This window comes from Phoxinus phoxinus (assembly GCF_949152265.1).
Source record: "Phoxinus phoxinus genome assembly, chromosome: 6".
Classification (NCBI taxonomy): domain Eukaryota; kingdom Metazoa; phylum Chordata; class Actinopteri; order Cypriniformes; family Leuciscidae; genus Phoxinus; species Phoxinus phoxinus.
In genome coordinates this window covers 37273072-37287756 of record NC_136881.1, presented here as the reverse complement: position 1 = coordinate 37287756, position 14685 = coordinate 37273072, and the positions used below count along the sequence as shown (strand labels likewise).

The 14685-nt window shown below is 37.9% G+C and overlaps 1 protein-coding gene across 1 annotated transcript; it reads right to left on the bottom strand.

The window, feature by feature from the left end:
* Positions 1–11169: 11169 nt before the first annotated feature.
* LOC307000401 (uncharacterized protein) lies at positions 11170–13747 on the bottom strand. Its single transcript, XM_079615961.1, has 4 exons — positions 12553–13747; positions 12330–12391; positions 11946–12103; positions 11170–11681 (listed from the first exon to the last, which is right to left on the bottom strand). The coding sequence occupies exons 1-4, from the start codon at positions 13564–13566 to the stop codon at positions 11560–11562; spliced, it is 1356 nt and encodes a 451-aa protein (XP_079472087.1). The 5' UTR covers positions 13567–13747; the 3' UTR covers positions 11170–11559.
* Positions 13748–14685: the final 938 nt, after the last annotated feature.

The window sequence follows — 14685 nt, the reverse complement described above, 5'->3', positions numbered from 1 at the left end:
TGCTAAAAAGTTTGTATGGGGCACTGTATTATTTTTTTTAGTATGTAGTTTGTAGACAGTAACTTCTGGACATAGATTTGTCCTGAAGGGCTAGGTAAAGCACACGTTTTTTGCAGTCGTACAAGTTCGCAGTTGAATTCTTCAAATCTCCCTCGAGAAATCGATTGGAAAATAGTTGATGCTCGTATGGTCGCGGCTCGCATTGTGGGAGAGGAATTACGAGCCGAACCGAGTACCTTACGAGCACCTTTCAAACATGTTTTTAAAAATTTGGGGGAGTCAATTTTGTCCAGTGCATAGGCTGTCCCCTATTGCCAAATCATCATACACAACAATGTCATATATGCTAGTCTATGAATTTTATTATAGCCCAGTGGCTGCAGCCCTATAGCGTGTGGATACACTGGCACACAGACACAAAAATACACTCTCTAACATTAGTTGTTTTTGTTGAAGGGAATGGCTGTGCTGTTCTCTGCTTTTCACCAAATCATTTGCACACTCATCTATTTATTTTCTTTCTTTTTTCTGTCTGAACTTATTGCAGCAACATTGAAAGCTCCAGTCTCTGTGTTTAGCGTGAAAGCTCAATACACACAATACACAGATCTCCAGATTCCTCTGTCTTTGGCCATTCTTTCCAGGTGTAGCCCAGCCCTTAAATTTATTGGAGCGTTATTTAGGGTAATACTATAATGATTCTTCACTGGTGATTTTAACATTTGGGTGTAGCTGAGCGTGGGTGTATTTATCCAATACAATGGTGTTCGGCAATTCCTTCTGTGGCTTTAATTATAAGAATGTTTTTGAGCATTTGTTTGCTTGAAAGTGACACACCTATGCCATTGTTAGTTTTTAATGACAACTCTAATAAAAAATGCACAATATACAAAAAAAAAAAAAAATCCAGTTTCCAGCTCTCCAAATGTATTGCTTATATAGAACAATACAGAAACGTTGACCTGAAATGGAGTAAGTGTATTTGCATTTGAACATTGAATAGTCCATGTTAGGCTATATTTGTGTAGTGCCTTTTCATGAAAGCCAAAAAGGTTGGACCATAAAAACTTAACAAATATGTTTATTTTATTAAAATGAAATGTGACATATTGCAATGTTAGTTCAGTGATGTTGATTTAAATGACATGTAAATAAATAAAGACATGTTATGTTACATTGTGATGTAATGGTGTTTTCTGGAAGGGACTAAAGAACAAATCATTTTTATCAGCTGAAAGGCAGAATGCAAATGTTTTTATTAAGTTAGATAAACATTATGTAATAGTTTCAGGTTATGTTTTAGTGTTGGTAACATGTCCCACATTGTCCCACACAAATTATAATCGTCCCACATTTGGTTTGTTTGATGGTGGTCACCCTACGGAAGACAGCATCAAAATATAAGGAATTCAAGCAATCATTAAATGCAATTTAATGAACAACAAATTATATTTGTTATATTGCCCTATACCATTATTTGATAATGTAAAATACTATAGGCTATATCACATAATAAAAAATACATTTGCTCGTTGTTTAATTTGTTACAGCGGGTCTAGTTGTATTCTGTTTCTTTGATATATGGTTAAGGGATCTATATGAAAAGACTTAATATTTTAGACATAATAATGAGGCATGATGCTTGGAGCAGACTGGATTCAATCTTTAATCCACTTGAAGTTGTAGTTGCTATAGGAGCGATAGTTGTAGTTAAAGCTGTAATAAAATATATGCAAATTAGTAGTGAGAAAAAACAAGAACAAATATAGCTGCAAGCAGCCATCACGGGGCCAAGCGCAAAAGCAGACGACGAGACATGCCAAAGTGGCTGGGAGTGTGAGACCAACTGCAGTAAGGAGCAATTGAAGACATTTAAAGATGAATTTTGGCAAAATGGTTGAAAAATCACATACATTAACTAAAAATATGATTATCACTTTCGACCAATAGGTGGTGCAGTTACGAAACTGATGTGATGTGGTCAGAGTGAAGTGACAATGACACTTACAAAGTTTGGTGTCAATATGTCAAGGCATTGCAGATATAAAGCCTGAATAGTCATTTTGGCATCATGCCTCAAATTTGCCACTGCGGTATACGAAAACGGTTTCGTCTATCGACACGAAATCCATAACTTTCACTCGGCACGGTCTGGAGATGACACGATCCGATTTTGGTGAAAATCGGACGTTCGGTCTAGGAGGAGTTCGAAAAAGTAGGTTTTAAAAGAAAATAAAGATGGCGGACAGGAAGTTTGGCTGACTATGGCAAAATTGGTATCTATGTTTTCAGCATAACCCAAGGAATCTATTGAGATCAGTGTCATTACTATAGGCAAATTTATTCAAAAGTTATTAGCATTTTTGGAAATTTCATTATAACTTTTGACCAAAAGGTGGCGCTGTCTCATAAATTTTTGAGTACCTTTAGGGCGTTGTACTGATGACCCATACTGAGTTTCGTAACGATACGTTCATGCGTTCATAAAATACAGCATTTTAGCACATAATTCAAAATGGCCGACAGACAAAATGGCCGATATGGGAAAATTGGATATCAGTCAACTCAACACGACGCCCTGAATCTAACGAGACCACTTTTGTGATTTTTGGACAAACCGTTCAGAAGTTATAAGCAAAAACATAAATTCTTCATATCTCCGGACCAGTAGGTGGCGCTGCGCCGAAACGCAGCATGTAGCCTCAGGTCATGCTTGTGATGACATGTACCAAATTTGGTCTGAATCCGATAAAGCGTTGTGGAGATACGGCCTTACGTCTGTTTTCGCAAGCGCTAAGTAAAATTTATTTGCGCGGTATTCGAGAACGGTACTTCGAATCGACTTGAATTCCATAACTTTTGGTCGTCAAGGTCTGGAGATGATCTGGTTCATTTTTCGTGAAATTCGGAGCAACGGCCTAGGAGGAGTTCGAAAAAGTAGTTTTTTCGGAAAATTCAAAATGGCGGGAAAACTATTATGACGGAAAATGACGTCATAGGGTGCAGTCGAATCGTCGTGAGCTCAGGAATCAGAGGAAAAAAGAATGTTGTTTCTAGCCCTTGTGGTTCAAAAGTTATTAGCATAAACATGAGTGAAACTTTGGACAGCTGGTGGCGCTAGAGGGAATGAGTTGGAGACTCTAAATTCGCTATGGTGATAGTTCAGGCTGTCCTCTATCACTGTGCCAATTTGTATAAGTTTCCCGCAAACGGTTCTATAGGCTGCCATAGACGCCCAGTCGGAAGAAAAAGAAAAAGAAAAAGAAAAAGAAAAAGAAAAAGAAAAAGAAGAATAAGAACGGGAACAGATACAATAGGTGCCCGCACCTTCAGTGCTTGGCCCCTAATTATAGATAAATACTAAAATGATAGAGCAAAATATAGGTTATGTGTGCCCTATTCACAATGTGGTAATAAAGTTATTGAAGGCTATAAATCTATGGATAGAGTTTACCTGAACCATTGACTGAAACTGATCCTGGCATTATGTTCAGTGGATTGACTCCTCCTGCTTCCACTGCTGTCATGAGTGTGTTTGAAATCTCTTGAACGGAGGGGATTGGTTGGTCAAAGCTGAAGAACATTTGTGTTTTTGTGATGATTGACCCTGGGCTGGAATATATAAATGGTGAAATGAGTATGCTAGCTTTAAATTCAGTTTATTGAATTCTCTCTCTCTTTCTCACACACACACACACACACACACACACACACACACACACACACACACACACACACACACACACACACACACACACACACACACACACACACACACACACACACACACACACACACACACACACACACACACACACACACACACAGACTACATGAATAAGCAGCATAGCATATGGTGTATTTACCTGAATCCTATGACAATCACTCTGAGGAAGTTAACATACTTGGGTCTGTAAACTCCTTCAAGCTGTAACAGACAATAAACAATTACAGACATCAATTACAATAGAGTATGGTAAAATATGAGTGTTGGTTACATAATTATTGTCTCTGTGTTTGTTGTCTCTGAATATGTGTTTAAAAATCAAGAAAAGTATAATTTACATTTAATCATTTAGCAGACTCTTTTATCCTAAGCGACTTACAAATGGGGAGGGCAAGAAGCAATTAAACTAACAATAGGACAACAATATGCAAGTGCTGTGAGTCTAACGCAGTATATGTAATGGTTTTTAAAATAAATTAGATATAGAGTAGAAACAAAAAAAAAGAAAGAATTAATGGATCAAGTGTTGCCGAAAAATATGTTTTCAGACGTTTCTTGAAAATGGCTACGGACTCAGCAGCATGGGTTGAGATATAGGCAGGTCATTCCAACGCTATCTTTGTACGACATTGTACAAAATGTGGCTGATTCGTACGGATTTGTGCAATTTGTCTAAACCCCAGTGACGGTTCGGTTTAGGAGCGGGGTCAGGGGTAGGTCATTCGAATAAGTATGTACAATTTAGCAAAAATCGTACAAATTCCTACAAGTGAGGTCGTATGAATTCGTACGAATTAGCCACCTCGTAAAATTTGCATGAATTATCATGAGATCAAATTGGTCATTCCACCAGCAGGGAACAGTAAATGTGAAGGTCTGCGAAAGTGATTTTGTGCCTCTTTGAGATGTGGTGCCATTCACTTCAGAACGCAAGCTTCTGGATGGCACGCAAGTCTGGAGTAATGAGTTTAGGTAAAAGGGAGCAGGTGGTTGTTCTATAGGCAAGCATCAGTGCCTTGAATTTGATGCGAAGTGCCTTAAATTTTGACATTAGTGTGTTGATTTGAACTCACCTGATCCTTGACACGCTTAGACCTAGTCTTGAACTCCTCAGTGGCTGAGTGCTTCTATAAATGTGTCCAAAGAGCGAAACACCAGATCAGTTAACACCACAGGTATTTTTTCAGTAGTTGCTGTTGAAGCTGTAGATGGTGTTGTTGTAGGTGTTGTGGAGGATTCAGCTGTTGTAACAGTAGTTTGTGGTGTTGTTGTGGTGTCTCCTGCTGTAGTGGTGGATGTTTCAACAGGAACTGTAGTGGTTGCTGAGGACACTGTTGTTGTTGTAGGTGTTGTGGAGGATTCAGTTGTTGTAACGGTAGTTTGTGGTGTTGTTGTGGTGTCTCCTGCTGTAGTGGTGGATGTTTCAACAGAAACTGTAGTGGTTGCTGAGGACACTGTTGTTGTTGTTGTTGTTGTAGGTGTTGTGGAGGATTCAGTTGTTGTAACGGTAGTTTGTGGTGTTGTTGTGGTTTCTCCTGCTGTAGTGGTGGATGTTTCAGCAGGAACTGTAGTGGTTGCTGAGGACACTGCTGTTGTTGTTGTAGGTGTTGTGGAGGATTCAGTTGTTGTAACGGTAGTTTGTGGTGTTGTTGTGGTGTCTCCTGCTGTAGTGGTGGATGTTTCAACAGGAACTGTAGTGGTTGCTGAGGACACTGTTGTTGTTGTAGGTGTTGTGGAGGATTCAGTTGTTGTAACGGTAGTTTGTGGTGTTGTTGTGGTGTCTCCTGCTGTAGTGGTGGATGTTTCAACAGGAACTGTAGTGGTTGCTGAGGACACTGTTGTTGTTGTAGGTGTTGTGGAGGATTCAGTTGTTGTAACGGTAGTTTGTGGTGTTGTTGTGGTGTCTCCTGCTGTAGTGGTGGATGTTTCAACGGGAACTGTAGTGGTCGCTGAGGACACTGTTTTTTTTACATGAAACAAATAGTTGATCTGCGACTTGAGAATATATAACCCAGACTAGAAGACTGAAAAATTCAGATTCATGGCTGGTGTGCGCTTATGCAATAATGGTGATCAACTGATCATGATTTCTACACATGCCAACACACGTCAGAAGATGCAAACATAAAGATATAAGGTTACAAGAGCATACCTTACAGTCTTTTTTTTTTAAAGGTACAGCATACCTTTGTCTTCCTGTTGATAAATAGATGGCTTATAATGCATATGGAATTCACCAGAAATGTGAATTGTGTGGAGTGTGTGCTCGAGCGATAATGTGAACCTCAGAACCGGTTTTAACTTCCACTGAACCTCTCATGTGTGTCAGAGAAGACATCTGTCTATTCCATTCCCAGTCGACACTGAATTAATATGAATTAGCTTTATGATCTCTTTATGAACTTTTTGAAGCGTCAAAATAGTAGTTGCGTAGACTGTCAATGGAGGGACAGAAATATCTCAGATTTCATTAAAAATATCATTATTTGTGTTTAAAAGATGAATGAAAGTCTCATGGATTTGGAATGACATAAGGGTGAATAAATGATTACAGAATTTTCTTTTTTGTGTGAACTACATTTACATTTAGTAATTTAGCAGACGCCTTTATCCAAAGCGACTTACAAATGAGGAATACACCAAGTGATTCATCATGAAGAGGCAAAAAAGGCAAGAAGTGCTCAGAATACAAACCTGATTAGTGCAATGAATCTTTCAGCTAAATAGTACAATCAACTAATGTTGTTTAGTAATGATAGCAGGTTTTTACTAAACATAAAAGAATAAGTAATGATCACTCGTAAGTTTAATTAGAAACAAAATCTGGGTTTACAGTGAAATATTTACCAATCCTTGAGCAGATGTTTTATCCTGAACACGTTGATCCGCTGTTACCTCAGTGACTAAGTAGTTATTTGATGCTCCAGTTTTCACTTCTCTTGAATCAAATGCAGCGTTCATGCCTCTTACATATCACGTAATGTTTCAATCGTTTCCTTCTTTGAAATGAACAAATAAGGTGAAAGGAATGCCCATTGACACGGATTGACGATTTTTTCTTTCTTTTCTCTTTTTTTTTTTGGAGCTGTCTAAAGTGTCTAGTTTGCACAATTTATTATAGCCAGCCTTATTTATGAAAACTTACATAATTTCACTTTTTTTTATATATATATGACTTTGTCATTCAAATATGGTTTTGTCATGGTTTTCATTAATTTCATCATTTCAATCAAATGCTATATTAACATTATTTAAAATTTGTCCAAATTTTGAGGAACTGCAATTTCAAATTATACTTGCAAACAAAGTTTGGCTTATGAATACATCTCTGAATTTGTCAATATTTCCTTATGGATATTACAAAACAATGAAATTACATAAACACAATTAATACAAAAATAATAAAAAAAACTTTTATATTAAATAAATAGTTAATCTGCGACTTGAGAATATATAACCCAGACTAGAAGACTGAAAAATTCAGATTTATGGCTGGTGTGCGCTTATGCAATAATGATGATCATAATTAGCCTACATACCAACACACGTCAGAAGATGCAAACATAAAGATATAAGGTTACCAGAGCATTACAATCTGACACCTGATCTCACTGGCTTCCTTGAATGTCTTTCTCTGCTTTTATAAATGTTTCCCTTCTGTAACTACAGACGATTAACGTACTATCAATTTTCCAACGCTCAACAGTTAAATTCGCAGTGCTGAAACATGTTTAGTATAATATAAAATTGCTATTTATAGTCATATTTGTCTTCCTGTTGATAAATAGATGGCTTATAATGCATATGGAATTCACCAGAAATTATATAAGTTCAGGGCAAAAATGGCACAGATAAATGTCATGCTAAAGAAATGCTCCCGTTTTCTCTTTTTATTTGTAAAAATGGATCATGGATGTAACTAAAAATGTTCAGTTATAAGTAATTTATTAGTTACTAGTTAATGATGAACTAATCATTTTCAACTAATCAGGCGTTTTGATTCGTCACCGGCCGTGGAGGCGGAGTTGTTCAGTGCGTGCGCTCTGAATTTGTAATCTGCATTTGCTGAAGCAGTGTAGACAGCTTCAATGAATATACCAGGATTTCTTTTGCGAAAGTGCATAACTCACATTAGATTGAAGTCATGGACCACTTCAATGGTCTTTACTCACTTTCTTTATGTATTCCCAGTTTGAATAACCATTTTGTTTTTAATGCTGAAAAAAAAACTTCAATATGAAGTCTTGATTTTCTAATACGTAAAAAGCAACATTAACAAATTTATAAACGTTTTTTTTGCTTGTTTCGTCTGTTGCCAGAATATGACGTACCCCCCCCCCCCCCCCAAAAGAAAACGTTCTAATAATCAAAGTTACAATATCAAGAGCAATAATCAACAAAAAATTATTTTGTCCCTCTGAGTTTAAAAAAAAAAGTGTCTATTAACTAACATTATACAATTTTTGTGTAAATACATGATCAGCATTAATTTGTGTAAATAAATAAGCCATGAACATAAAATAGCCATGTTGTCACACCTCAACGGCACTACACTTCCCAGCATCCCTCATGTTCCCCACCTGCACATTATCGGCCATCACCTATCACCTATCATCTGCATGTCATCAATCACCATGGACACTAATGTTCTTCACAGCTGTCTGTCATTGTCTCGTCATCACCTTTGTATTTACATTTAGTTTTTACACTTTGTATACACTTTGTATTTACTTCTGCTCAGTCAGTCGTTTTGTCCGTACTTTGTATCCTGTGTGTGTGTGTGTTAACCTTCTGCCCGTCATCCCTTTACCTGTGTGTGAGTTAATATAGTAAAAGTTTGTATTGGAGCTTTTTGCCTCTTCATCTTCTTCAGTCTGCTCAGCACTGTGACACATGTCAGATGCAGCTTCTGTATCACCTTTACAGTATAAAGATGGCTTTTGTATGTTAAATTTTAGTATTTAACATAAAAAAACACAGATTCATAGGTAATTATACAAATTGCTGAACGAGATTTAAAGATCCATGTCAGTAAAATGATCTAGTCTTCCCAACAGAAATAACTAATTATATAATATAATATAATTTTGATATTTAAATACATTAGGACATAATACTGCACTAGTTTTATAACTTTGTGACAGCAATGTTTCATTAATGTAAAAAATTACAACATGCTTTCCTCTGACAATTAAAAGCTTTTATGAGATGATTACAAAGTAATAATAATAGATGTTTTATTTGTAGAAAGTTGGTTCAGGGTTTATTCCTCGATTTATTTAAATTAGAATTTTTCTTATACACTAGGAATTGTAGGAATGCTCCAGGATTATAGTAGAAAGCCTGTGCTGATTGTTCTTTACTGTAGAACTCAAAGCCTCAGTCATTGTCAAAAATATCTGAAGGATCTGGTCTGTGAGTTGAAATCCTCGATCACTGGTTTTGTTGTTAATGGAAAGACCTTGTTGACTGTGCGCCCAGTAATCTGCAATGCTCCTGCGAGGGCCTTTATTAAGTGTATTAAGTCACACAATGGACACAGTGGCTGTGATAAATGTGTACAGTCTCGCATTTACATGGAAATTCACATGGCATTCCCAAAACGTAAAGCTAGAGTAAGAACCGTTGTATCTATGCTGGGGATGAAGACCACCATGTACAACATTTCCCATTTTGTTAAACATCTGTTCCCCGGGTTAGTGGATTGCCACATGATTATATGCATTTAGTGTGCTTAGCTGTGGTGTGTCGTGTGCTTGATTTGTGGATGGGAAATTATGGCAAGTTGAATTTCCGTTTTTCATCTAGGCAAGTGTCTTTAATTTCAGGCAAACTCTCAAAAGTTACATACCTTCAGAATTAGCTAGAAGGCCAAGAGCCATCGATGAGAGGTTAATGGAAAGCAACAGAAGAACTTAGGCAGTTCTTACTCATGTGCATATGCTGTGTGTGTGTGTGTGTGTGTGTGTGTGTGTGTGTGTGTGTGTGTGTGTGTGTGTGTGTGTGTGTGTTACTCGTGTGCATATAGTTACATCTTGGCAAGTCTAACATCTTGTTTGCTGTTAAATGACTTTGCAAAAACATGGCCACTTAGATTTGATATCTGCGTTTCTTTTTGAAAACTGCTTAAAAAAAATAAAGGAATGGTTTCAAAACCTAGCTCACCACTGCAGCAAGTTACACAGAATTTCTGAACTTGATTTCAACAAGTTTAAAAGATGAGGAAACTTTTAAGACCTATATATTAATATATATATATATATATATATATATATATATATGTATGTATATATATTATATATTCTGCACTCAGGTGGACCTGTTCCATAAGGATTCACAAGAGCGGTCTCTCATCAACACATCAGAGAGGGACAGATGTATCAAGATGAACAATGAGATAATATTGATTCGGAATATAATTGTCTTTGAAGGTGAGGAATACATTGTCTGCAAAGTATATATAGACACATTGCAACGTTTTTGGACTATTCCATTTACTCCACAGATTTAGGAATTAGTTTTGTGTCAGATCTGCCACCAAATCTGATGTGCTTCAAGTTAGACCAATTTGCAGAAGTGTGTCCTGTTGCCTTTGGAGGTTGACTGTGATGTCCTTCCTCCTCTCATGCAGACCCATCCTAAATTTCAGTCATATGGGTTGTGGTATAGTCATTAAATCTGCTGAATTTGAGATATGCCATCCTTTTTATCTTGAGGATAAAATGTTCATAATTTACGTGCAGATCAGCATCAAATTTAGACCGCATTGACAGTGTCCAGCCTGCTTTTGCCTATTTCTGTAGGTGTGTAACATTTATAGTATTGTTATCTTGGGTCTGGACAGTCAGGAACAACTACTTTAAGTGATTGATTTATGCTTGATTGATGACATTTTTGCATTGTTTGTCTGTAAATGATAGGCACATATTCACACATAAGCCGCTTTTCCACTTCCACATTCCGTGCTGATCCGGCTTAGCCGTTAATGATATGGTTTCATTTTCCACTGTGGGACTGATAACGGAGCTCTTATGAATGTAATAGAAATGCGTCAGTCATTGCCTTGGTAACGCAAGAGTTTTCAGACGATGTGATATGTAAATAGCAACCGTTATGGATGCTCAGAATTTTCTTTTCATTTTATTATTCATTTGTGTTTATGTCGCTCAAATAGCTTGCTTAGCCAGCTACAGAGAAACTGGAAGCAAGGCAAACAAACAAGTGACCAATCCTGAGTGGCGTCGTCACCACACACATTCTAGTCAACTGTGCTGAGAATTCAGGGCCCAGAGCAGTTTGTAATAATCCGAAATAATCATTATTATCGGTTTAACCGTTATGCAGAATGATGAAAATGTGACTAGTTGCATTTGAACATCTAACTGTGTAGCCCACATCAAGAAGCCATGTTTAGCAATGAAAGCAAAATATTTTGAACCATATAAACTTAATAAATATTTTTATTTGATTGAGATAAAATATGACATTACAACATTTATAAATAGTATAACCAGCAGTGATGATCTTAAAAACAACTAAACAAACAACTTTTATAATATTTTCTTTTGAAAACATACATTAGAAAATGCACGAGGAAAAAGATCCACTTCCTCTGGAAAACAGCCTGCTGTTTAACACATATATGAAATTGCATTCTTAAGGAACAATGCATCAAGCTTATCTTTATATTGCCTTATACCTCCATTATTTAAGAGAGTGATACAATGGCAAATACTATATACCACGTAATAAAAAATACCTTTGATCTTTGTTTAATTTGTTACAGTGGGTCTATAGGTGTATTCTGTTGGTTGGATATATGGTTAAGGCATCTATAGGAAAAGCCTAAATATTTTAGACATAATAATGAGGCATGTTACTTGGAGCAGACTGGATTCAATCTTCAATCCACTTGAAACTGTAGTTGCTATAGGAGCGATAGTTGTAGTTGAAGCTGTAATAAAAGATATGCAAATCAGTTGGATCTCCCTATAGAAAGCATAGGGTACTATCTACCCTAACCGTAACTCTATAAAAAGTACATGTAGTTAATAATATCACTCAGCACTTATTTAAGTAAGTACAATGTAACTACAGTGAAAATTAGGAAAAAACAAGAACAAATTTAGATAAATACTAAAAATTAGGTTTTGTGTGTCCGATTTCCATTATACTAAAGTTAATGAAGACTATAAATCAATGGAGTAATAGAGCTTACCTGAACCATTGACTGAAACTGATCCAGGAATTATTTTCAGTAGATCGACACCTCCTGCTTCCACTGCTGTCACGAGGGTCTTCGAAATCTCTTGAATGGAGGGGACTGGTTGGTCGAAGCTGAAGACTATTTTAGTTGTTGTGATGATTGACCCTGGGCTGGAATGTATAAATGTTGAAATAATTGTTAGCTTAAGTTCACTTTAGCACACACACACACACACACACACACACACACACACACACACACACACACACACACACACACACACACACACACACACACACACACACACACACACACACACACACACACACACACACACACACACACACACACACACACACACACAAAATAAGCAGGATTGCAATATGGTGTATTTACCTGAATCCTATGACAATCACTCCGAGGAAGTTAACATACTTGGGTCTGTAAATTCCTTCAAGCTGGAACAGACAATAAACAATTACAGACGTCAGTTACAACAGAGTATCGTAATATATGAGTGCTGGTTACATAATTGTTGTCTCTTCCTTTAAATCTAAGCTTAAAAGTCAAGTATCATTTAGTGTGTTCCAGTAAATTCAGTAAATAGATTTGAACTGACCTGATTTATGACAAGCTTAGACCTATTCTGGTACTCCACAGTTTTGTTGTTGTTGAGTGCTTCTATAAATGTGTCCAAAGAGCGAAACACCAGATCAGTTAACACCTCAGGTATATTTGCAGTAGTTGTTGTGGAAGATGTTGTGGTTGTAGAAGCTGTAGATGCTGTCGAAGCTGTAGATGCTGTTGAAGCTGTAGATGCTGTTGAAGCTGTAGATGCTGTTGAAGCTGTAGATGCTGTTGAAGCTGTAGATGCTGTTGAAGCTGTAGATGCTGTTGAAGCTGTCGAAGCTGTAGATGCTGTTGAAGCTGTAGATGCTGTTGAAGCTGTTGAAGCTGTCGAAGCTGTAGATGCTGTTGAAGCTGTAGATGCTGTTGAAGCTGTTGAAGCTGTCGAAGCTGTAGATGCTGTTGAAGCTGTAGATGCTGTTGAAGCTGTAGATGCTGTTGAAGCTGTAGATGCTGTTGAAGCTGTTGAAGCTGTCGAAGCTGTAAATGCTGTTGAAGCTGTAGATGCTGTAGATGCTGTTGAAGCTGTTGAAGCTGTCGAAGCTGTAGATGCTGTTGAAGCTGTAGATCCTGTAGATGCTGTTGAAGCTGTCGAAGCTGTAGATGCTGTAGATGCTGTTGAAGCTGTTGAAGCTGTAGATGCTGTAGACTCAGTAGCAGCTGTGGATGCTGTGGATGCTGTGGATTTACTAACAGTTGTACTTTCAAAGGCTGGTGAAGATGAACTGACTGAAGTCAAAGTAGAAGCTGTTGATTGTGGCAGTGTTGTAAATGCGCTACTGGTGGATGTTCCAGTAAGAGTTGAGGGAACTGTGGAATAATCTGTTTGTGTTGTGGAGGATTCAGCTGTTGTAACAGTAGTTTGTGGTGTTGTTGTGGTTTCTCCTGCTGTAGTGGTGGATGTTTCAACAGGAACTGTAGTGGCTGCTGAGGACACTGTTGTTGTTGTTGTTGTTGTTGTAGGTGTTGTGGAGGATTCAGCTGTTGTAACAGTAGTTTGTGGCATTGTTGTGGTTTCTCCTGCTGTAGTGGTGGATGTTTCAGCAGGAACTGTAGTGGTTGCTGAGGACACTGTTGTTGTTGTAGGTGTTGTGGAGGATTCAGCTGTTGTAGCAGTAGTTTGTGGTGTTGTTGTGGTTTCTCCTGCTGTAGTGGTGGATGTTTCAACAGAAACTGTAGTGGTTGCTGAGGACACTGTTGTTGTTGTTGTTGTAGGTGTTGTGGAGGATTCAGCTGTTGTAACGGTAGTTTGTGGTGTTGTAGTTGTTTCTCCTGCTGTAGTGGTGGATGTTTCAACAGGAACTGTAGTGGTTGCTGAGGACACTGTTGTTGTTGTTGTTGTTGTAGGTGTTGTGGAGGATTCAGCTGTTGTAACAGTAGTTTGTGGTGTTGTTGTTGTTTCTCCTGCTGTAGTGGTGGATGTTTCAACAGGAACTCTAGTGGTTGCTGAGGACACTGTTGTTGTTGTTGTTGTTGTTGTAGGTGTTGTGGAGGATTCAGCTGTTGTAACGGTAGTTTGTGGTGTTGTTGTGGTTTCTCCTGCTGTAGTGGTGGATGTTTCAACAGGAACTGTAGTGGTTGCTAAGGACACTGATGTTGTTGTTATTGTTGTTGTAGGTGTTGTGGAGGATTCAGCTGTTGCAACAGTAGTTTGTGGTGTTGTTGTGGTTTCTCCTGCTGTAGTGGTGGATGTTTCAACAGGAACTGTAGTGGTTGCTGAGGACACTGTTGTTGTTGTTGTTGTAGGTGTTGTGGAGGATTCAGCTGTTGTAACAGTAGTTTGTGGTGTTGTTGTTGTTTCTCCTGCTGTAGTGGTGGATGTTTCAACAGGAACTCTAGTGGTTGCTGAGGACACTGTTGTTGTTGTTGTAGGTGTTGTGGAGGATTCAGCTGTTGTAACAGTAGTTTGTGGTGTTGTTGTGGTTTCTCCTGCTGTAGTGGTGGATGTTTCAGCAGGAACTGTAGTGGTTGCTAAGGACACTGATGTTGTTGTTATTGTTGTTGTAGGTGTTGTGGAGGATTCAGCTGTTGCAACAGTAGTTTGTGGTGTTGTTGTGGTTTCTCCTGCTGTAGTGGTGGATGTTTCAACAGAAACTGTAGTGGTTGCTGAGGACACTGCTGTTGT

Coding starts and splice junctions, on each gene's coding strand:
- LOC307000401 (XM_079615961.1), bottom strand. CDS start 13,566: ATGCCACAAACTACTGTTACAACAGCTGAATCCTCCACAACACCTACA. Junction 12,104..12,329: donor GTGATTGTCATAGGATTCAG/GTAAATACACCA, acceptor TATACATTCCAG/CCCAGGGTCAATCATCACAA. Junction 11,682..11,945: donor AGTTTCAGTCAATGGTTCAG/GTAAGCTCTATT, acceptor CTTTTATTACAG/CTTCAACTACAACTATCGCT.